This window comes from Bufo gargarizans, chromosome 7 (genome assembly GCF_014858855.1).
Source record: "Bufo gargarizans isolate SCDJY-AF-19 chromosome 7, ASM1485885v1, whole genome shotgun sequence".
NCBI classification, from domain to species: Eukaryota; Metazoa; Chordata; class Amphibia; order Anura; family Bufonidae; genus Bufo; species Bufo gargarizans.
In genome coordinates, this window is record NC_058086.1 from 168,115,472 (window position 1) to 168,140,537 (window position 25,066).

At 48.8% G+C, this 25,066-nt stretch overlaps 1 protein-coding gene across 4 annotated transcripts in view; it reads left to right on the forward strand.

Moving 5' to 3' along the window:
- TMCC1 (transmembrane and coiled-coil domain family 1) overlaps positions 1-25,066 on the forward strand; it is an 86,360-nt gene that overhangs the window by 34,625 nt on the left and 26,669 nt on the right. The window contains exon 1 of one of the 4 annotated variants that reach the window (XM_044301181.1): positions 4,729-4,988. The exons of 2 other annotated variants lie outside the window; for them this stretch is intronic. In XM_044301181.1, the coding sequence (XP_044157116.1) occupies positions 4,950-4,988 (39 nt within the window). In that variant the 5' untranslated portion in view covers positions 4,729-4,949. Of the gene's footprint in view, positions 1-4,728; positions 4,989-20,466; positions 20,582-25,066 lie in introns of those variants that run through there. One more of the 4 variants, XM_044301178.1, reaches the window with a different exon arrangement.

The window sequence follows — 25,066 nt, forward strand, 5'->3', positions numbered from 1 at the left end:
CCGCAGTATACATTTCCTATTGTGGTCCTGTTATGTTTGTTTTTGGCAGGGGTAAAAAATATATATATCTCACTCGCCTCATCCACTTGCATGCGCAGCGGCAGTCGCTCTTGTGATTCTGAAGGACCTGCGCTGTGTGATGATGTCATCACGTGCACTTATTGTGATCGCGTGGGAGAAGCTGCTGCCTTTGCGTGTGCAAGTGGATAAGATGCCCCCCAACTGCTAAAAACAAACATTACAGGACCACTATGGGGGACATTATGTATACTGCAGGGGATGGGATTTTATAAAAAAAAAAGCTATGAAATTCATCCGTTTTTAACATCCATGAAAAACGGATGCAAAACTGCCATTAAAAACGGACAGCCAGCCAGAAAATGGATGCACAAATGGTTGAAAAGTGGTCATGAAAAACTGAATGTGGCTGCTTTTTTTTTTTTGTGGACAAGGTGAGCGATTTTTTTTTTTAAAATGTATTTTTAACCCCTAAAAGGCCATTTGCACCAGCGTACTTATTTTTTAATGACCGTTAGACGGCTGCAGTCCTGTCTATATGGCTGTTAAAAACGGTCACATTGACTTCAATGGTCTCTATCTGGCTGTGAAAACGGCCAAAAATCGGACGAGTCCTATTTTTATTTATTTTTTGACAGCCTCTATTCACTGGCTGTTAAAAAACCGTCTGTCTGAATCACTCCATGGACTCCAATGGTTTTGAAACCGGTGGTGTGACGACCATCAAAAAAAACGGTCGAGTGCATGCAGCCTTCAGTCAGGGATCACAAAACGATGCGACCTGCGAGAAACCCGTCAGTCATTGAGCAGATCTCAGGACCTCAGCTCGAGACGTCACCGGAGCAGCAGAATCGTTAAGGTCGTCGGTGTAGTCCTGTGCGATGACGTCGGGAGTCGGGCCTTAAATGATTTTTTTTGCAACTCCCTCATCTTGTCACCTCCTGCGCAGCCCGAAGCCTTTACTGCACCCCTAGCAATGAGACTTCTGTCTCACAATGATTTCTAACTTGCGGCTTTCTGTATGTTTCTAGCCTACAGCTCCCAGCGTGCTCTGACAGCCTGCGTGCTGGGAGTTGTAGTTTTGCCACTGGCTGGAGACTGCTTCTCTAAAGAAATCTGAGCAGTTGAATATCCGAGCGCAGGAGAACAATAAGCTTTAGTCACTGACTGTGCAGCCGCTCCCCGCTCCAACCGGTTCCACATCGCACTTAACCTCTCCTGCCCCAAGCTGCCGAAAAAGGTTTCCTATTGATTATCTGATTATTTCACCTTGGAAACTTCGCGCTGAGATCATGGCTAGAACAACACTCATAAAACGATCGCCACATTCCTCAAAATGTGGCAGTGTGATACGGTGGGAGCAGATTGCGGCATAACAGACGTCTCCCTCCTTGCATGTCATGGCCCGTTCATAATACATCCGGCGCTTTAGTTTAGATCTGTCCCAGGATTGCGCCATTTTTCTAGGCTGATAACTGGATCAGTATGTTTTGCGTTGAGCTATTAATGCTGCATGAGTCTCCAGCTGTTCTGAAACTACAACTCCCAGCATGCCGTCACAAATTGTGGCTCTTGGGGCATGTTCAGTTGTGTTTTTTAATAGCTTAAAAAATAAATTCTACATGGTTTGTCTAGTGTGAAATCTGCTGCTTTGTGAACTCAAAGGTGCAGAGAGAAGAATGGCCGGAGGCTGCAGGACTGATGAGTGCAGACTATCGCTCTATCAACCATTTCAGGACGGATAGCGGGGAGTAATAGACTGTATTCTCCTGTCCTACAGTCATCCTCTCCCCTGAAATGGCTGATAACAGGGAGCAATAGACTGTATTCTCCGTCCTACAGTCGTCCTCTCCCCTGAAATGGCTGATAACAGGGGGCAATAGACTGTATTCTCCTGTCCTACAGTCATCCTCTCCCCTGAAATGGCTGATAACAGGGGGCAATAGACTGTATTCTCCTGTCCTACAGTCATCCTCTCCCCTGAAATGGCTGATAACAGGGAGTAATAGACTGTATTCTCCTGTCCTACAGTCATCCTCTCCCCTGAAATGGCTGATAACAGGGAGCAATAGACTGTATTCTCCTGTCCTACAGTCATCCTCTCCCTGAAATGACTGATAACAGGGAGCAATAGACTGTATTCTCCTGTCCTACAGTCATCCTCTTCCCTGAAATGGCCGATACCAGAGAGAAATAGACTGTATTCTCCTGTCCTACAGTCATCCTCTCCCCTGAAATGGCTGATAACAGGGGGCAATAGACTGTATTCTCCTGTCCTACAGTCATCCTCCCCCTGAAATGGCTGATAACAGGGAGCAATAGACTGTATTCTCCTGTCCTACAGTCATCTCCCCTGAAATGGCTGATAACAGGGGGCAATAGACTGTATTCTCCTGTCCTACAGTCATCCTCCCCCTGAAATGGCTGATAACAGGGGGCAATAGACTGTATTCTCCTGTCCTACAGTCATCCTCTCCCCTGAAATGGCTGATAACAGGGGGCAATAGACTGTATTCTCCTGTCCTACAGTCATCCTCTCCCCTGAAATGGCTGATAACAGGGAGCAATAGACTGTATTCTCCTGTCCTACAGTCATCCTCTCCCCTGAAATGGCTGATAACAGGGGGCAATAGACTGTATTCTCCTGTCCTACAGTCATCCTCTCCCCTGAAATGGCTGATAACAGGGAGCAATAGACTGTATTCTCCTGTGCTACAGTCATCCTCCCCCCTGAAATGGCTGATAACAGGGGGCAATAGACTGTATTCTCCTGTGCTACAGTCATCCTCTGCCCTGAAATGGCTGATAACAGGGGGCAATAGACTGTATTCTCCTGTCCTACAGTCATCCTCTCCCCTGAAATGGCTGATAACAGGGGGCAATAGACTGTATTCTCCTGTCCTACAGTCATCCTCTCCCCTGAAATGGCTGATAACAGGGAGCAATAGGCTGTATTCTCCTGTCCTACAGTCATCCTCTCCCCTGACATGGCTGATAACAGGGGGCAATAGACTGTATTCTCCTGTCCTACAGTCATCCTCTCCCCTGACATGGCTGATAACAGGGGGCAATAGACTGTATTCTCCTGTCCTACAGTCATCCTCTCCCCTGAAATGGCTGATAACAGGGGGCAATAGACTGTATTCTCCTGTCCTACAGTCATCCTCTCCCCTGAAATGGCTGATAACAGGGGGCAATAGACTGTATTCTCCTGTCCTACAGTCATCCTCTCCCCTGAAATGGCTGATAACAGGGGGCAATAGACTGTATTCTGCTTTATCGGCCATTTCCGGTGCCTGCTGTGCTCTTCAGGAGGTGCACCGCGCTTCCCCCTCCCGGACACTACTTTACACCACGTCTCCAGAGACATGTACATCATACGTGTGACTGATATCCGCTGCTGCTCTTCTAATGCTGATACACTTTTAACAAGTCGCAGATTTGAGGGTTAATGTCCCTTTAAAGGGGTGTGGCTGTGACAACCCTTCAAGAAAAGAGGGTGGTTGTCGCTAGAGATGAGCGAATTTCTGCTTATGAAATTCGTTCACGCTTCATTTGTTGGTAAAAGGTGAATTGCGTCATGGATTACGTTAGCACGGACCATAACGCAATTGACGGAATGCCTTTAGAGGCGTTCCGTTATTCATTCCGTCATAATAGAAGTCTATGGGCTGCAAAAAAGGATCCCGTCCCCGTTTCCGTTTTGCAGGGGAGTCCTCTCCTTTCTCTAGAGGCATTCCGTCATAGAATTGCATTATGGTCCGCGGTAACGAAATCCATAACGCAATTCACCTTCTACCAACAAACGAAGCGTGAACGAATTTCAAAATATGAAATTCGCTCGTCTCTAGTTGTCGCCAGTGAGAGAGAATGTGGGAAAGTCTTGCACATTCCCAACAAATGGCTTAAGTAACAACTCCATAATAAGATGCTATTTACCTATTGGTATGAAGTGTGCGGTGAAGGTATTCTCTACTGCAGGGATCAGCAACCTTCAGCACTCCAGCTGCTGTGGAACTACAACTTCCATCATGCCCGCTTACAATAACTCTTTATGGGAATAGCTATTGGAGCACTTTTCTTGACACCTTCCGTATATCTGTGGTGGTCCTTTTTTTTTTTTTTTTTTTTTTTTTTTTTTTTTTTTTTTTTTTTCTTTTTTTTTTTTTTTTTTTTTAAGTTGAATACATCAATCGCTTAACTAACAATTCCCCAACATTTTCATATATCATCCTTTACTAACTGGAGCGTGTGGGTGCAAGGGACGCTGCTTCCTTCCCTCCCTCCGGGCGATGTCTTTGCCGCTGCCTCCCTAGACATAGTACAGGCTGCCAAAAACGGCAACTGCCTCTCCTACTGGGATTGCGGGACGGGTGCCGGGGATTCCCCATAAGTTGTGTGTTATGGAATTGCTATTTATGCAGTTCGCAGCGAAATGTAGATAGTTGCTAGGAGGAGGAACTGTGCTGTGCAGGGGCTTCTGGACTGTATGCACCCGGCTGCACGTAGGGTCTGCTGTAAGTAAGTGAACCCTGCAGGCTAAATGCATTTGCTTTAATTTCTGCAGCTAATGAAATTGTGGTAGTGGAGGGGTCAGGTGGATGCCGGGGGAGGAGGAGGGGGATAGTGTATCAGGGGGATTGTCTTCAGGGTCCATCTGTCTCGTACCCTTTCACAGCTGACTCACAGGAAATGTGGAGAGCAGCGGCGCCCCTCCCTCCTGCTCTCCCTGGCAGCGGAGTACTCGAACAATGAGGTGCCATGAACTTCAGGCTGCGCTGCTCTCTGCCTTCTCCTCCGTGCTGAGCTCCTGATCCGGGGGCCCCTCCGCCTACCCCGACTTATCCTGCTCCCTGACATCAGGAACATGCCATTTTAGTGGCCGGCAGGCACCACGCCCTCCTGTCTCTTTGTGTAAAGAAGGGTTCACCATGGTCCAGCGGTTCAGCCTGAGGAGGCAGCTGTCTAAGGTGGGTACGGGGCAGGTCGCCGCCGCGCTCCTCCTGTGCGTTCAGGGTGATTGGGGCACATCTGGGTTCTCTGTCCTTGTCACGTCTGTGCTGCAGCACGTGCAATTTGTAAAAAATTATTTTTTTGTGTTTTATATTTCAGTAGTAGTTTTTACACAATAATCCCCAGTCGATAAAGTCCTCGAGCCGCCCTCTGTTCCTCCGGATCACCGCTAATATTCGTGCCATTTCCCCTCCTATGGGGGTTGTCACCCAGCAATTAAATGTCAAGCTGTCATTTTGTTACTAGACAGTTTGGCCATTCAGGAGTCCAGGAGAGCTGGGTGCCTGGCACAATAAGAGCTGTGAAAGCAATTACAGGATAAGGCTACATGCGCCCGACCGTATGTGTTTTGTGGTCTGCAAATTGCGGATCTGCAAAAAAAACGGATGACATCCGTATGCCATCCGTTTTTTTTTTTTACTTAGTTTTTTTTGCAAATCCATTGTAACAATGGCTAAAACGGACAAGAATAGGACATGTTTTATTTTTTTGTGGGGCTACGGAACAGACACGGAAATAAACAACGTTCGTGTGCATGTAGCCTAACTAGGTAAGATTACCATTCCGGAGTCAGAGAAAGCCGGGTGGGAGCTGCGCTAGCGGCCATACTGGGGATGTCGCCCAACTTTCCCAGAAACAGACCTATAGAAAGTCTGACAGGAGAGGATGACACTTTGGGGTCCCTGACATCAGGTGGGCGCACATTCCGGCATCAGCGGAGTTCTTGCTTTGTCAAATGCCAGGAATGTTTCCCGAGCCCTGCCCAGTTCCTTCAGCAGTGGCTGAGATCATCCGGCTTCCTGCCCTCCGATGAGCCGCGGTGCAGTCAGCCCTCAGGACGACCCAATGTGTCGCCCCCCCCGCAGCTCGTTCTGTGCCTCCTCCATCGCTGCTCGTCTTCTCAGAGCTGGATCTAGATCATCCGCTCGGATCTCTTCTCACTGTTCTGGATCTTGTACGCTCCGTGCTCCTCTTCTCACTGTTCTATCGAGACATTATGCACTTTACCTTTTCTGTGTTACATTCTCTTTTTTTTGGTTTTGTGCATCCTCCGGTGCTCGTCTTGCTGTTCGTCACTTCTTACCCTTACGTCTTTTGATTTTTACGGTTTTTCAGCCCTGCATTTATTTATATATATATATATATTTTCATTCCGGCAGCACTCGCCTTTAGAGTTTATCCGGTGCACGCGTCTCACCCTTGACATCAGGCATGTATATCCATTAAAAATCACCGCAGCACTCCTCTTGTTAAAAAACGCAGTGTCTTTATTCACACATGTGACACAAAATAGGCAACGTTTCAATCCCCTTCCGGGATCCTTCTCAAGCAAAGACACTGCGTTTTTTAACAAGAGGAGTGTTGCGTTGATTTTTCATGGATATATAAATATTCGGGTAAATCCGATATTATAGATCTATTGAAGACGATATTACTTATTACAAATACCACACATTGCGTTTCTCTTATTTTTGGAAAAGTTGGGGGGGGGGTCGCTTCATAGGCAAACTGACCCTTCATGACTATAGAAAAGTTGGGTGACAACCTCAGTCAGAGCCATATGGCACCTGTATTGGTTGTCACCCAGCTTTTGCACACTCGGGGGCGACCCTCCCCCGAATAGTTACTGTACATGTCCCATAAGTGTCTGGCTGTTGGGCGTCCCTCCCTCATTCACTGTGCTGCTTTCTTAGCCTCATTTTACCCGGCACAAACCTTGTCCTGCTGTAATTAAAACGGAAGCCACCAGCGGGGATAATGACATTTTCATTAAGAAACTGATCCGTTCTAACGAACCTTAAGTAAGCCTGTGTTTAAGATGATGGAGCTACTGCTCCGCGCCTTGTGAGAGGGTGGTGTTCTGCAGCAGCAGCGGCTCCAGCTTTAAAAAAAAAAGAACTTCTGCAACATTCCTTTTTTTTTTTACGGGTGGGGGGGACATAGATGGAAACCATCAACAAGCAGGCTGGAGGATTTCTATAATGGTTAGTGCACGCTCATGGAACCTCGGCCATTAACACTTGTCTACCTGATGCTTGTTAACACAGGAAAACAAGGAATGGACATTCGGCATTTCCGTATGCCCGATCCGTTCTTGTGCCAGGAGATAAGCAGCTGCCATGTCAGTGTCAGGTAGCAGCTTATAAGCTTAAGGCCCCTTTCACACGGGCGATTATTCCGCGCGGATGCGATGCGTGAGTTGCATTGCACCCGCACTGAATCCTGACCCATTCATTTCTATGGGGCTGTGCACACGAGCGGTGATTTTAACGCTTCACTTGTACGTTGCGTGAAAATCGCAGCATGCTCCTCTTTGTGCGTTTTTCACGTAACGCAGGCCCCATAGAAATGAATGGGGTTGCGTGAAAATCACAAGCATCCGCAAGCAAGTGCGGCTGCGGTGCGATTTTCACGCACAGTTGCTAGGAGACGATCGGGATGGAGACCCGATCATTATTATTTTCCCTTAAAACTTGGTTATAAGGAAAAATAATAGCATTCTGAGTACAATAGCGCTGGAGGGGTTAAAAAATAAATAATAATTTTACTCACCTTAATCCACTTGCTCGCGTAGCCGGCATCTCCTTCTGTCTTCATCTTAGCTCTGTGCAGCAACAGGACCTGTCACTCCGGTCATCACATGGTCCATCACCATGGTAAAAGATCATGTGATGACCGGAGTGACGTCACCACAGGTCCTGTTGTTGCATAGAGCTAAGATGAAGACAGAAGGAGATGCCGAATGCGCGAGCAAGTGGATTAAGGTGAGTAAAATTATTTATTTTTTAACCCCTCCAGCGCTATTGTACTATGCATTCTGTATTCAGAATGCTATTATTTTCCCTTATAACCATGTTATAACGGAAAATAATACAATCTACAGAACACCGATCCCAAGCCCGAACTTCTGTGAAGAAGTCTGGGTACCAAACATGCTCGATTTTTCTCACGCGAGTGCAAAACGCATTACAATGTTTTGCACTCGCGTGGAAAAATTGTGCGTGTTCCCGCAACGCCCGTCTGAAAGAGGCCTAAGAGTCCAGTCACACGTCCGCAAAATGGGTCTGCATTCGTTCCCCATTTTGGCGGAACAGGTGCGGACCCATTCATTTTCAATGGGGCTGGAATGTGCTATCCGCATTTGCGGATCTGAACTTCCGTTTCGCCAAAAAATAGAACATGTCCTATTCTTGTCCGCAGTTGCGGACAAGAAACAGCATTTTCTATGAGCGTGCCGGCGATGTGCGGTCCGCAAAATGCGGAACGCACATTTCCAGTGTCCGTGTTTTGCGGATCTGCAAAACATATACGGACGTGTGAATGGACCCTAAGGGCTCAGGCCCGTGCTGCGGACCCCAAATTGTGGTCCGCAATGCACATGCACCGGCTATGGGGCCACTGAATGCGGATCGCACTGCAAAAAAGTAGTGCATGCAGAGGTACTGACGGAAACCCCATGGAAGCACTCCGTAGAGCTTCCGTGCCTTCGTTCCGCACCGACCATCCGGATTGTGGACCCAATTCAAGTTAATGGGTCCGCATCCGCGATGCAGTGCCAGAATGTCCGGGGCCTGCTCTTTGCGGGCCGCACACGGTCATGAGCCCTTACACAAAAGGCATAACCATGCGTGCGCAGCTAAAGGTGTATGGTTTTAGTGAGACCCAGTGAAACTTCCCTGTGTTCTCTTGTTGTGTACAGGACTTCACTTCTTCAGCGCAGCAGTTTGCTCTCCAGAGCGTCTCTTCTCTCTGCAAGTAGCCCCCACTGTCACCCTTTGTGCGTCCACACACTTGTACCTGCTTAGAGAGGACATCCACATGATAGCCCATCTGGCGCTAGCAATACATGTAGTGCACCAAGGTCTGCAGGAAATGGAAGTACAATTGGGGGGGATCTCCTGGTTATCTGTAGGTGGGTCATGGAGCCTTGGTGCGGCCCTTTAAGGAGCCACAGAGCCAGGTCCTGTGGCGGAGGCATAATGATTTGTGCTGCTGCAATGTGCCGGCTCCAGAGGTGAAGCCCTAAAACTTGTGATCAGGTATTTTTGGCTGATTGCTCCCAGGAGTGGATGAAGCTGCTCACGTAACGGGAGATGAAGACTTGCTGCGCGTGCAGCCATTTTAGGCTGTCACCATTTTCTGCCTGCACATAGGTACTGGCCCTGTGGGATTTCCATCCGCCAAGGTGATTAGCAAGACACATGGATTATGATGTTGCCTTTAAAGGGCCACGCCCCCTAAAATTACCAGCTTATGCTAGTACTGGATAGTTGGGGTCCATTCACACATCCGCAAAAAACGGACACAGGCAATGTGCATTCTGCAATTTGCGGACTGCACATCGCCGGCACTATAATAGAAAATGCCTAATTGCGGACAAGAATAGGACATGTTCTATTTTTGTGCAAAAACGGAAGCACAGATGCGGAAGTGCGGAGTCTGCACCAGTTCTGCAAAATTGTGGAACGGATGCGGACCCGTGAATGGACCCTTATAATCTATTATACTGGTCTCTAAGGGTCAAGGGACTGGGGCCCGACTGCTTCGGCTACTCCCCTGGTCATATTTAGTGCAGGACCCAGAGAACCCCTGTGTCATGCTCCACCCCCTTAGCCCCAGCATCGGACAATACATAGTATTTCCCTTTTTGTACATAATGATCCTTTCATTTCTGAAATGGCCGGAGCAGGACAACATCTTGAACATGCCCGAGTACCAAGCACGACGGCCCCGCCACCCTCTTAGCTTCCTACTCAGGGAGTCTGTTGAGAAAGCAGTTTCATTGATAGAGAAAGAACATTTATAAAGTTGCAATTTACAGACCAGCTGCCTAACCGCACATCTGAACTTTCCCTCTAAATGATACTATTTGTCCTGTTGCACAATGGCCTTTACCCTGGTGCCGTACAGGAGAAAGCGTAAGGTTTCATTAATGCAATTCGGATCTAACATTTCCTCGCAGAGCTGTAATAGTCCGTCTGGACCACGCTGACCCCGGGCGGTCGGTCGGTCGGTGGTGGTCAGCTCTCACCGTGTGTAGAATTGGAGAGAATGAACCAGAACTAGGATCACAGTAGAGGTAGTTTAGTCTCCAGTAGAACCAAGGGGGCTGTGCGTTTTACATCCATCTTAAAGGGGTTGTCTCATCTGAGACAATTGGGGCATATCGCTAAGATATGCCCCCATTGTCTGATAGGTGTGGGTCGCACCACTTGGACCTGCACCTATATCAAGAAGAGAGTTCCAAAAGTAGGGAGGGTGCACTGCGCGTGAGCCCACCGCCCTCCATTTATTTTATATTGGGCCGCCAAAAATAGCCGAGCACTGGGCTCATAGAAGTGAATGGGAGCGGTGGCGGTCATGCGCTGTACGCCCCCATTCACTTCTATGGGTAGAGGGCTTGGATGTGGCGGGACCGGAGGCCTCCAGCCACCACTTTGCGGGGCTCTGTTCCCAATATAGGTGCGGATCCCACCGCTGGGAACAGAGCCCTGAAAGTGGTGGCTGGAGGCCTCTGGTCCGGCCACCACCAAGAGATATGCTCCCGCTGTCTGCGATGAGACGACCCCTTTAAGGCCTCACACGCACAACTGTATGTATTTTGTGGCCCTCAAATTGCAAATCCCGCCCGTGGCGCATCTGCATGTTTTGTGGACCCATTCACTTCAGTGGCTCCGTGGTCTACAGGTTGCAGCCGTGTAATAGGATATGTTCTATCTTTTTGCAGAACGGACATACGGATGCAGAAAGATCTGTGCTACTTGTGAATCCATCCTTATGGCTACAGGACACTGTCCAAGCGGTTTTAGTCTTCAAACCAGGGTCTGACTGGCTGCAAAAATGCAAGGTCTGAAACCAACCTCAGGGCTCGTTCACACAAACGCAATACACGGGCACCGTTCCATGACCATACCGCATCATTCATTTCAATGGGTCCGCAAATCCAGAGATGCGGAACGGAACACTACGGAGTGCTTTCTGGGGTTCCGCTCCGTGCTTCTGCATCGCAAAAAGATAGAACTTGCTCTATTTTTTTGCGGAACGGAAGGATCGCGGACCCATTCAAGTGAATGGGTCTGCGATTCCCATGCACCTGCCCCACGGAAGGCGCCCGTGCATTGCAGACCGCAATTTGCGGTCCACAGCACGGGCTTCACACGTTCGTGTGAACAAGCCCTTAGGGGAGGACACCTGAGCATGTCCAAGAAAACCCGCCTAGGGCTGTGATGGCTAACCTCCCGCACTCCAGCTGTGGTAAAACTATAACTCCCACAATGCACACTTGCTTGGCTGTTCTCAGACCGCCATAGAAATGAATGGAGCATGCTGGGTGCCGTAGTTTCACCACAGCTGGAGTGCCGGAGGTTAGCCTTCACTGCCCTGGGGTCTGTTCACACAGGGCTGATATCCATTGCAGGGGAAAAATCTGCAGCGTATGACGGTAGCAGCCGAGAGGATGAGTTTTATCACCGCGCTGCGGAAGGAATCTGCAGCATAAACTGACCTGAGGTGTGGAATAGAAACCTGTGGATTTCCCCCCACGGATTTCGCTTTTTGCCGTGCACCGAGTGAAATCTGCAAGTAGCACGTGGATCTGGCACTAAATCCACACTGTGTGTCCGTATCCTAACTGGGAAAACCGGGTCTAGAACTGGTTAAGATGCCCTGTTATCACCCCCTTCTTTTTATTGTTTACCCCCTATGTCACCAGCCGGACAATCTGTATATAAATCCCCATTGTCTGGATCACAGGAGGATTATGGGATGGATGCAGCGATGGGCGAGGAGCTCGGGGTGACACAGGGTGTCACTATTGTGTCGGAGCGGGCTGCGTTCATGTCTTTTCCACGTCACTGAGATTATTTCTATAGGCCGATCATCTATAGAAAGTGACCATTGTCCTCGAGGGCTGTGGTCTGGCCGTGGCCCGGTGCTGTGATTGAATGGGGGAGGGGGTCATTACTTCTTTTTTAGCTTGCAGCTCCCTGACCATCCCGGATTCACCTAGTCAGTGACCTCGCCGCGATGTCATCGTTTGGCCCTCATCCCCTCACAGTTGTGCGAGTCATATGTCGCTGCAGCTCCAGATAACTGGTTGTTCCCCTAATCAGCTGCCTCGGCTCTGCTTAATCTGTGTGACCAGCTCCTTCCTGCAGAGCGAAAACAGGGCAAAGTTCATCGGTAAAAAAGTCAGCCAAAAACTTGTGGTAAGAAGGGCGGCGCCGTAATGTCACACACTGCCATTTTGGTATGATAGATGTGGCCACAACTACAACTCCCATCATGCTCTGGTACTGACGTCGGTTCTATCAAATTGAGTCCGGGAGCTGAAGAAATAGCAACAAATCTGCTCCTCTACCAATAGTTACAATGTATCGCATCAGAGCCTTGTCCACACTGGATACAACTGTGACAAATCAGTATCTGTGATGTTTTCAGCTCCTGGAATGTCACCATTCACTGACAGCAAGCACGAAGTAGATTACACAATTGCAGTCAGTTTTGACTTGCGTTCTGTTATCACGCGGGAGCAATGTGTTTTGCACGCGCGTGATAAAAAACTGAATGTGGTACCCAGACCCGGACTTCTTCACAGAAGTTTGGTGTTGTGTAGATTGTATTATTTTCCTTTATAACCATGTTATAAGGAAAATAATACATTCTGAATAAAGAATGCTTAGTACAATAGCGCTGGAGGGGTTAAAAAAAAATAGTGAAATTTTAACTCACCTTAATCCACTTGTTCGCGCAGCCGGCATCTCTTCTGTCTTCTTCTGAGGAATAGGACCTTTGATGACGTCACTGCGTTCATCACATGGTCCATCTTTTACTATGGTGATGCATCATGTGACTGACCATGTGATGACGTCATCAAAGGTCCTTTTCCTGTGCACAGCAAAGAAGAAGACAGAAGAGATGCCGGCTGCGCGATCAAGTGGATTAAGATGAGTTATATTATTTTTTATATTTTTTTAACCCCTCCAGCGCTATTTTACTATGCATTCTGTATTCAGAATGCTATTATTTTCCCTTATAATCATGTTATAAGAGAAAATAATAATGATCGGGTCCCCATCCTGATCTTCTCCTAGCAACCATGCGTGAAAATCGCACCGCATCCGCACTTGCTTGCGATTTTCACGCAGCCCCGTTCAATTCTATGGGGCCTGCGTTGCGTGAAAAACGCTGAATATAGAACATGCTGCGATTTCCACGCAACGCACAAGTGATGCGTGAAAATCACCGCTCATGTGCACAGCCCCATAGAAATAAATGGGTCCGGATTCAGTGCGGGTGCAATGCGTACACGTCACGCAATGCACCCGCGCGGAAAACTCGCTCGTGTGAAAGGGGCCTAAAACTGCAGAGAGCGACATGCAGAGCAAATTTATGCAGTGCACGATGTGAAATCTGCATGTAATTTCATGTGGATTTTGTTGCCGTCCTTCGGGGGCGTTCACACGATCGTGTCCGTTTTGCGGTCCATGTGCATCCTGCACTTTTATCCGGGCCTGTTGAAAAAAAATGACTATTCTTGTCCACAAAGCGGGGAAGAATAAGACATGAGCTATAATTTTCGGCTCCACTGTATGGATGTGGACGCAGTTGAGTCGTGAGCTGTCTGATTTATTTATTTTTTTGCAGCCCCATGCTGCATGCGGTCCAGAAAAAATACGGAGTGGGAGCAGACCGAAATTACGGTTGTATGAATGCATCGTTAGGGTGCAGATTTCCCACAGCTGCATTTTTGTGGATTTCATGCTGTGCATCGCAAAGAGTGGAATCTGCAGCGTAAATCGGCATGTCCAATCCGCACCCAGTTTGTGCTGCAGCCTTTCTCATCATGCAGCCCCCCCCTCCAAAATGGGACGTCCCGTTATGGTGAATTCACACATGGCAGATTTTGTAGCAAAAAATTCTGCAACCGGTTCCATTCATTCATCAAATTTTTATTTTATTTGGGGGGGGAGCTGACGGATTTCTGCAAGCATCGTTCAGATGAGTAAACCAGTCGTAGAAATATCTGCAACAAATCTGCCACGTGTGCAATGGCTGAGCCCGTTTTGTGGACTGCAAACAACTGGCACCTTGCTTCATGATCCACAAGATACTGCCAAAGATCGGACATGTCCTATCTTTTAAGGCACGAAGGCGTGGATCCGGAAGCGCGCATGTCCTATCTCTGGCTGCATCTTGCGGATTGTGGACCCATTGAAGTCAGTGGGGTCCATACTGTGAAAGCGGGGTGCACACAGTCTGTGCGGTTTGCAGTCCACAAAACTGGCATGGTCGTCATACGTTTGTGTGAGTGCACCCTCACTGCTTAATTCCGAATTAAACATAACACGCCATATTGTGTCCATGTAGCAAGCCTACCGTGAAACATCCCATGACTCTGGCCCCCCACACTGACCAAGCGATGGCCGCTTTCTCAGCCAATCAGATGCATGAAAAGTGGTCGCTTCCACCTGGGATGACGTATTGAGAAATGAGGCCGGTTCTCCTGTACTGTACAGCTGGGGACTAGTGCAAATCTGAACTGCATGTGGCACCATCTACTGGCCAGGTTGTGTATAACAGGTGTCCAAACCACTTCAGCTGCACCCCCTTCCAGCTTTGACCCATTATTAAATGTTATTTTAAGTCCTAAAAGCGAATTATATGTTTACGCCAACGGCTGGAAACTTACTCCATGTAAACCAGCTGCTGTGTGGGCAATGCAGTGATCCATGAACTGATCATTAGGGGAGCAAGGGACAACTTTCCATCTATTGCAGGCAGTAGTGGTCAGTGCCCGAAGTAAGTTATCTACTGGAAACCATCCCGGAACATTGCACCTTCATGAGGCTACATGCACACGAACACGGTTTGGTTCTTCATCTGAGCCACAGTTTTGGCGGCTCGGATGTGGACCCATTCACTTCAACGGGGCCGCAAAAGATGCTGAAATATAAATATAACCTGTCCTATTCTTGTCCGTTTTGCAGTTATATTAATGGCTGTCCATGCTGTTCCGCAAATTGCGGAACGCACACGGATGCCATCTGTGTTTTGCGGATCCGCAATACACACAACGGTCGTGTGCATGTAGCCTTAGTCAGTGATAGACGCGGCTTTGGCAACGTGAAAGTCGTTCCTTTACCCAACCCGTGCCGCCTGACTTGTGTATTCCGATAGCTCAGGCGATGCCCTCCTGGCTTCTTCGGCCTCATTTTGCAGAGCTTCAGCCTTAGAACAATATCCCCTGCACTCAAGTTTCCGGAGACGTGCGTCTTTGCGGCGCCAACTCAATCTGACACCCCTGATCAGATGAAGGGATCAAGGATCAGAAGGGGGGGGGGAGCGTCTCTGCGACGTATCGCAATTCAGGTTAAGTCCTCCAGCCGGTGCGGGCGTTGCTTTCCACTCGAGATTTGGTTGTTTATTTAGCAGCTTCATCAAGAATCGGCCAAAAGAAACTTGTGGAAAGTCCGGACCCCCGGGGGATGGAGCAGACAGGATGCATGGAGTGCGGGCGAGAGGGACACGTTCTGCAGCGGATGATTAAAAAAAATTATTAAAGCCATTTGTGCGGGGAGCACAGATATACGCAACACTTCCTGCAGCTCTCGGGTTGGATTCAATCAAATGCTAATGATAAGGTCATTAGGGAAGCCATGAAATTTAAAGGGGATTACCATATTACTTTCATACAGTCATGGCTGACAGCAGTGTTCCCTCTCCCCATTGCCCAGTATTCATGGTGCCTCTCGGAACAACGCTCGCACCGTTACCACCGAGACCACCCAGGTAAGCCCGGGTCCACATCACAGTTGTGATCCATCTGACAGGGATGTCAAACTCGTGGCCCTCCAGCTGTTGCAAAACTACAACTCCCATCATGCCTGGGCATACTACAGCTATCAGGGAATGATGGGAGTTGTAGTTTTGCAACATCTGGAGGGCCATGAGTTTGACATCCATGCATCAGAAGAACACAAAAATAAAGATAAAAACGGATCTTGAGCATCAGTTATGCACAGTTGGCATCCGTTTTAGCCATTTCCGTCTGAGATCCGTTATTTTAGATGAGTTTGCAGAGGTCGGACCCCACTGATCATAAAGTGATCGTAGAGACCTGTTCTATCATTTTATAAGATGGGAGTACCCCTTTAAGTTCATCTATAGACCTTGGAGAGGTTTTTTTCACCTGTGCTCAGTGCTGCCCCCTGCTGCATAATATACTGTGGATGAGTGGGGGAAGGGAACGGACTACTGCTAAGCACGTTTCTGGCTTTGAATGGGTATTCCCGTATGCCATTACAGTGATAAGTGGGGGGTCTGACCTCCAGGAAGACTGCAGCGCTGCGCACTCGTCACAGTTGATGCTGATACAGTGAAGGGGCCACAGTGCTGGATTATCCTTGTCCCCTTCTTTCTCTGGACTAGAGGGGGGGGGGGGTTGCAGAGGTCAGCCCCCACCGATCATAACGTCATTTTTTAAGATGGGAGTACCCCTTTAAGTTCACCTGTATCTTTATACCTTGGAGAGTTTTTCTCCACACAAGACCGGTGCCCTTAAAGGGCAGAACCCCCCCCCCCCATATCCATTACCGCCATATACTGCAATAGAACATATGGAAAGACCTTCTCCAAAGCAGAGAGCCCATATAACCCTGAGGTCCGTCGCACAGACGGGCGTCCGTTTCTTTGGTAACCGGGTGACAGTCATTGTTAGGAGATACTTCACGGGGACCAGGAGCCTTCAGTTTTTTTTACGTTGGCAGGGCCCCAAAATAAACATCAGCCTTGAGAGAAGCAAACAGACGGCCCGACCTTAACCCAACACCAGCGGAGGGGCAGAAGAAGCTGAGGAGCCCGCAGGGAAGCTGCACAAATCCACCCCCCCAATGTCTAACCCCAACCTATTTTGATATGGTGCCAGCACGGCTCTTGATCAGATTTGCTGCATGAAGTGATGCGTCCATGGGGTGATCTTCGGGCAGCGGCCGCTCTCCTCCTTCACGGTGACACAGGCACACGGACCGCGAAGCTGTTTATACAGATCTGTATCCCCACACCCTGATTACTAATCTCAAGTGAAACCGGTTTGGGGACAGACTCAGCCAACGGGAGAATGATCCTAATATTGTGTCACCAGCTCTGGAAGTGCTCACCTTTGGCTAACCTGCACTTCTTCCCAAACAATCCAGCTATTCCGATTGCGGATTACAGGCCGGAGGAGTATGTCAGCAGGTGTAGCATAGCCTACCATAGACAGCAGCTCTCCTCTCTCTAATATATGCAACGCTATAACCAATGACTAAATGTAAGGAGATTGCTATTCATGCAATTCCTTACCTGTCCCCCCTGCAGAGTCGGAGGAGCTGAGCTTCACTGGAAAAGATGGAGAACAAACTTATTTACACAAGACTTGAAATAAACCACACAAAGGATTTGCAAAAAAAAGTGCTGTGGGTTTTCTTCATTTATCATTAGATTCTGCAGGAGAGGGGGGGGGGGGGGACTCATCACTCATCAGTGAGAGGAGATGCTTCATGAGCTGTAATAGAAGTAATCATTCAGGAAAGCTAGTGAAGACGGCAGCATCCTAGACACACAGACCTCGCAAGCGGCATATACTTTTGGGAGGGACACATCCACATGAGAAAAGTCTGACAGGAGCGGACAACTAACCTTGGCTCATCGGAGCCCATACATTCTAATACTGTATGGAGACTAGGGATCGACCAATATAGATTTTTTGGAGCTGATAATTGGTGAACTTTCAGGCCGATATAATATATAAATTATTAGTTGGTAGTCACTGAGGTGGTGGAAATTAGCATTTGGCACTAGTATATTATAAATGTACGGTAAATTATAAATTAATAAAGCCCTTAGATGGTAGTCAATTTATAATATACTAGTGCCCAATGCCAATTTCCACACCATCCCCCCCTTCTCACTGACTTTATTAACCCCTATCAGACCTCAGATCACACTTTAACCCCTATCAGACCTCAGATCACACTTTAACCCCTATCAGACCTCAGATCACACTTTAACCCCTATCAGACCTCAGATCACACTTTAACCCCTATCAGACCTCAGATCACACTTTAACCCCTATCAGACCTCAGATCACACTTTAACCCCTATCAGACCTCAGATCAGACTTTAACCCCTATCAGACCTCAGATCACACTTTAACCCTTATCAGACCTCAGATCAGACTTTATTTAACCCCTATCAGACCTCAGATGAATAAAATAAAAATAAAATCCTCACCTCTCCAGCGCCGCGGCTCCTCTTAATCTCCGGGTCCAGTGTCGCACTCCCCTGTGTTCTCCGGCCCACGCTGCACTTTCACCTGACAGCGCTCAGTGTCAGGTCATAGTGCGCGCACTACGTCCTGACGCTGTACGGGGTCAGGACAGTGCAGTGCGGGCCCCTATCAAAGAAGGCCAGGGAGGGTGAGTATCGGAAGCGCTTGCGCTTCTTTCCTGCTCCCGATACATACTAGTGAGCGCTTCCATAAGCGCTCACTAGTATTCGCTTTATACACATTATCGGCAAGCTTAGATGCCGATACCTATAATGTGCAAAATCCTTAATATCAGTACCTCCAATAATCGGTCGATCCCTAATGGAGACGAATCTCCGTACAGTATTAATCCAAAGTTTTGAACACTAGTGCTCAATGTCAGATCGGATGGGCCCCCCCGACCGCTCAGCCGGTTGAAGGAAAGGACGCGCTCCGTGCGAATGCTGCCTTCTCTTCACGATTTACCTGCTCACCGTCGACAGTGCAGCGGTGAGCTGGTGTAACTACAAGAAGCCGTCCCATTGAAGTGAATGGGGCGCCTTGTAGTTACACCGACGCACTGTCGACGGTGAGCAGGTAAATCGTGAAGAGAAGGCAGCATTCGCACGGAGCGCGTCCTTTCCTTCAACCAGCTGATCGGCGGTGGTGATTGGTGTTGTACCCCGCCAATCTTATATATTGATAACATAGCCTGAAGATAGGTCATCAATAGTAAAACCCCTTTAACTTGGCCGCAGAGGGAGAAGAGTGTGCAGGGACTGTGCCTGTCTACGAAGCCCGGGTGACCCCGTGACTGCACGATGGCTCCACAGAGGAATCGCATCAGTTCTGCTCATTATCATCCTTGGCCCTTTTGACCTTTGGGAAGAGTGAAACTCCTGCAGGTCTGCGCTGCCGTGTCACCCGCAGAGCCTCGCAAGTAGCGATTACCGTCCTTATCTTCTATTTTTCTAAGCAATAAAGATAACGCGCGTTTTATGAGAAACTCGAATGGATCAAAATCCTCCTCCCGCCGCTGTAATGGCCAGAGAGGAAGCGTTTGCGTATGTTCAGGCGCCGCGGCTGAGCTTGTTATATAACTGTTATGAGAGACTTTGAGACTGGTTTTATGACAGAATTACTTTATGGTTTGGTTTTTCTAAGGATCCATGTAGAGATCGCGCCGCCACATGGCCCCCCTGATCTTGCCAGTTTTACATGGCGGCCATTCATCTGAATACAATACGGTTCTGTTCCTCCGTTATTCCTTCTGAAAACGTATGAATATCTTAGAAAGGAGTTACTCCTCTTGTCAGATGTTGTCCATTCATACATTTCCAGGAGGAATAACAGAGGCGCTACACAATGCAGCATTTTAAGAAAGGAATGCATCAGCATTGTTCCTGCATGGGGGCAGTAGTCCCACAACAGATGTCAGGAGTGAGCGTCGCCTATTTAAAGGGCCAGTTCACCTAACATCTGCAGCTTGCAAGCACAAGATCACATGTGGCTGTTGCAGAAGTTTCTGCACCTGTCGTGGGATTAGCAGAAATCTGTGCACCTGCTGCAGAAATCGGACTGTTCTGCTACAAATGTGCCGCGTGTGAATATAACCTATTGGTGCAACAGCTTTATAAGAGCAAGTACTCTGCAAAAAACGGATCCGCAAAAAATATGGATGACGTCCGTGTGCATTCCATACGGAACAGCTGGCCCCTAATAGAACAGTATTATCCTTGTCCGTAATGCGGACAATAATAGGACATGCTCTATTTTTTTTGCAGAACAGAAATACGGACATACGGAAACGGAATGCACACGGAGTACCTTCTGTTTTTTGCAGACCTATTGAAATGAATATTTCCGTATACGGTCCGCAAAAAAACGGAAAGGACACAGAAAGAAAATACGTTTGTGTGCATGAGCCCTAATGATGATGGGGGCAGTAGTCCCGTGGCTGATAACAGAGAACTTTCAGTAGCACAGCACATGGAGAGACAGCAGACTGTCCCTTTAACTAGAGTTCATTGACCTGAGAGGGGACAGCAGGGCCCGAGAAGTGACCCCCGTCCTCTCACAAGGGCAGCAGTCGCCGGCAGTATTTATAGCGCTGCCTCTGATCTCATGTGACCGGTCAGCTGGTCCCTCCCGCCACAATTGTGCAAACTGTGTTCTAGAATGAGTGAGCAGAGCCGGGCGGCAGCATGCGGGTCCACACCAGCCGCCGCGCTCACAGACGGGATGGAAGCCTCAGCCGAAAACGTATGTGACCCTGTATGGGCATGGGAGGGTGGGGGTAGCCTTAACTGGGGAAATCCTGCCAAAACGACCACCCTCCCCCATAAAGTAGTGACATGCCAGTGAGCCTTGTAGAGAGCAGAGAGGATGGTGGTAGTAGTTTCACCAAAAATAAACCCCAAACCGTCCAGGTCTAAGGAGCCAGCTCCGCAGCTCTGGGAGCAGGAGGTGGATGACCACGCCATTAGAGGTCTTCACCCAGCTTTCCCAGATATGGATATGACAAGGCTGAATGCAACCGGTCAGCAGTCTTATTTCACAGGCGTCCATTGGCTCCTTCTTACGAATCAGTGTGATCTGCCCTAAATATTTCCTTGTGCCCCCTTCTGTTTAGGCTACTTTCACACGGGCGTTTTGGCTTTCCGTTTGTGAGATCCGTTCAGGGCTCAGCGGTCCAAAACGGATCAGTTTTGCCCTAATGCATTCTGAATGGAGAAGGATCCGCTCAGAACGCATCAGTTTGCCTCCGATCCGCTCTGGAGGCCGCCTGCAGCGTTTTGGTGTCCGCCTGACGAAGCGGAGCCAAACGCACACAATTGAAAACGGATCCGTCCCCCATTGACTTTCAATGGTGTTCAAGACGGATCCGTCATGGAAGACATAACACAACCGGATCCGTTCATGATGGATGCATGCGGCTGTATTATTGTAACGGAAGCGTCTTTGCAGATCCATGACGGATCCGCAAAAAACGTTTATGTGAAAGTAGCCTTATCCAGGTGCAAACATCCCCAGCGCCACGTGTCATGGCCGTCCAGGCGCCTCGTAGACATCTGTATACAAGAGGCGCCAGGTTGTTAACCATAAAGCTGCACCGACCTCACAGGGAGAGGCGGGAGCAGAAATGTTATCACGGCGTGTGTATGTATAATAGAGCACGACCCCAGACCCGGATTACAGGGGTCTGCCGGCCTTATGTAAGTCAGGCTTAAAGGGGTATTCCAGTCAGGGTCGGTGACTGCATATTGCAGGTCTCATGTACCCCACTAATCACAGACCCTCCAGGACTCTCTGCACAGCGCCACCGCCGTCCTTGCACACCCGGATGCCATATCTGAGCAGTATGGCATAGTTAACCCCGGAGGCGCAGGGAGGGACCAGGGGCGGAAAAAATAATAAAAAGACTGTTTGTCGCAGCAAAATATTTCCATCTGCTACAAGTCAGGACTGCGGCATCTCAGCACTGAAACAGTTAAGTAGCAGGACCATCGGGCTTTGTAAGCCGCCATAACTTTTATCCGTACATGTCCATCCAGCCGTCCATGACATTCAGAGCGGTTTCCTGCCGCAGACCTCACCATTTCCTCCGCAGGGTGAGCGAGCTGGCGCCGAGGTGACAGGAAGGGCACAAGTTACCGCAGTTTATTCTTGTGTACCCTGCGCTACATAAATACGAAGGAAGATGGGGGGGTGTATGCTTCTTCCTATGCAGCGGAATACAGGCTGCCATCTTTCTTCACATGCTGTTCCCTAAAGTTGGAACAAAGGCATCCAGTTTTTTAATTTTTTTTACACAGGAGCCTATGGGGGGCATACTCTTATACAGCGGCATGTGCCAACCAACGCCAGACACTACAAAACACAGATAAGTCAATGGCAGAACGATGCGTAAACGTGACCTTCCCTGCGTTGGTCGCAGTTAGGGCTCATGAATGTATTTTCTCTCCGTTTTTTTTTTTTTGCGGACTGTATGCGTAACCATTCATTTCAAGGGGTCCACAAAAAAATAAAAAGATAACACGGAAGTTACTCCGTGTGCATTTTTTTGTCCGCATTATGGACAATAGTACTGTTCTATTAGGGGCCAGCTGTTCCGTTCCGCAAAATACAGAATGCACACAGACATCATACGTATTTTTTGTGGACCGCAAAATACATATGGTCGTGTGCACGAGCCCTTAGTGCGATCCTTTGGCAGACGGATCAAGGGTAGAGCAGAACGTTTACATGGTCATCAGACGGATTCCTTCCCAGAGAAGGATAATTAACTCTTAATGGTAACATATACAGTAACCTGCATAGGAATGTACAGTTCTACGCTGCCACCTGCTGGTGAGATGTGGGTATTGCATCAATCTCCAATGCATCAAGGATTTATGGCGCGTTTTCATTTTTTACTGGCAGCAGCTTTTTCCGCTCTTCCATCAAAAACACAGGCATGCAGAGGTTGCGCTACACTTTTCCGGAAGAGTAAAAATACTTTTACAATTTTTGAGGAGTATTTTTTATCTAAGGAGGAGTATGAAAGTTGCAGTAATACAAATTCATTCTTCGTAGGAATACGTAATGTTAAGGGCTTGTTGGCATCCGCGTTGGAGCCTGTGTTTGGGCCTCTGTCACAGATTCTGTGAAAAAGACCGGACAAAAAAAGCATCGCATGCAGGACTTTTCTGTCTGGTTAAAAAAGACAAGATCTCGAACGGAAATTGAACAGACTCCATCATAGTTAGGCCTCATGCACACGACCGTTGTGTGTTCTGCGGTCCGCAAATTGTGGATCCGCAAAACACGGATGCCGTCTGTGTGCGTTCTGCAATTTGCGGAACGGCACGGACGGCCATTGATATAACTGCCTATTCTTGTCCGCAAAACGGACAAGAATAGGACAGGTTATATTTTTTTTGCGGACCACAGAACGGAGCAACGGATGCGGACAGAACACGGAGTGCTGTCCGCATCTTTTGCGGCCCCATTGAAGTGAATGGGTCCGCATCCAAGCCGCAAAAACTCGTGTGCATGAGGCCTTAATGGACGCTGTTTAGCTCCGTACAGGTCAGTTATGTGCCCGATCCAGCACTTGAAATAAATATCAGTGGTGTGAACGTGCCCTAAGAGGTGGGTATTCATGCAGAGGAACCATTACTAGTAGGGATGAGCGAATCGACTTCGGATGAAACATCCAAAGTCGATTCGCATAAAACTTCATTCCAATACCGTACGCAGCAGGAGCTCCGTACAGTATTAGAATGTATTGGCTCCGATGAGCCGAAGTTTTTGCTTTGTGGAGTCTCGCGAGACTTCGGGTAATAACTTCAGAAATTAATTTGTACTGTAAAAAACTATTTCCCGAACTCGGGTTCAGTTCCAAGTGGCAGGTGCGAATGCGATGCGTTTTTCACTGATGATTGCTAAGAGATGTTGTTTGTAAACCTTCAGGGTTTTTTTTTATCACCTGCGCAGACGGATCACAGACCCATTCACGGTCCCCAATGCACGGAATGGCCGCACAACGGCTGTGTGCATGAGGCCTTACAGGTGACAAACGGCTGCACAGAGATCTCTGGGTGCTCCGAGACTCCATTAGCACTGGGACCCTCTCCTTGTCCGCACCGGTGGATCCCGTGACCTGTAACATGGGACTGAACCAGCGCTATAGAGAGCGGCCAGCTCCAGACCGTGCCTTCGCTTCCAGCCATAGTACTGCAGACAGACATGGGAAGCACAGCAGGGCACAGGCCTGCCCCTCACAAATCCCACTGCCCTCCACATGAGCAGTGCCAGGGCATGCCCCCTCCTCAGAGCACACACACACTGAAGGCTGCAGCGCCAGACACCACAGACACCTGGTGCCCCTCACTACATGAGAACGGGAGCTAACTTACCGAGCAGCATGTTCACTGGTAGTGGGGCAGGAGGTCGGGCACCGCTATAGTTCTGGGGCTGTAGAGTGTGGGCAGCACCTGCTGCTAGAGCTGCGCCGCGCAGATGGTGTGCGCTGAATGGTCCGGCAGCCCGCCCAAACTGACCAGTTACCACGCTCCTTGCCGTACGGGGCTTTGCAGGGAAACGTCTACGTATTGACACATGGGAGTAAAATGGCGTTATTGCAATCTCTGCAGGCAGCCTCAGCCAAACCGAGCATGCCCACGTACAGGGATTCTGAAGCTGTAGCTGGTATAAGGGCACCGTTAGCGGAACTACAGGTCACAGCATGTCTTGGCTGCCAGACTTGCAGGGCATGTTAAAGGCATTGACCTGTCGGAAAAAGAATAAATAAGGAGGCGGCAGGACGGCTTATACCTCCCAGCTCGCCCCCTCCAGACATGTCAAAATGCTGAAATAAACTGCCAGTTTTGGACAATACGCCCCGCCCTGGATGGATCCATTACACGGCCGCCATAGACTGTAATGTATACATTAGGAAAGCCGGAGGGGACGCCCATGACCTCAGTATTGTCAGCCAGACAGCATTTCTCAAGTCCCAGTGATTGTGCCGTCAGCCACCTGCGGCTCCCATCCCCCGCCCCTCACACACAGGTGATAAGAGCCTATATGTTCTCAAGATGCCGCACGATTAACCCATAGAGGACCAGCTCGCTGGAGGTGGTGAAAACCGTTCACAGTGCGACCCGAGAGCACCTTATCTACTGGGCTCATGTTAGGCTGTGCGTCCCAAAATTTCTGCACATCACCCCCAAAAAGGTACGCATTCTGTGATCTAACGTGGGG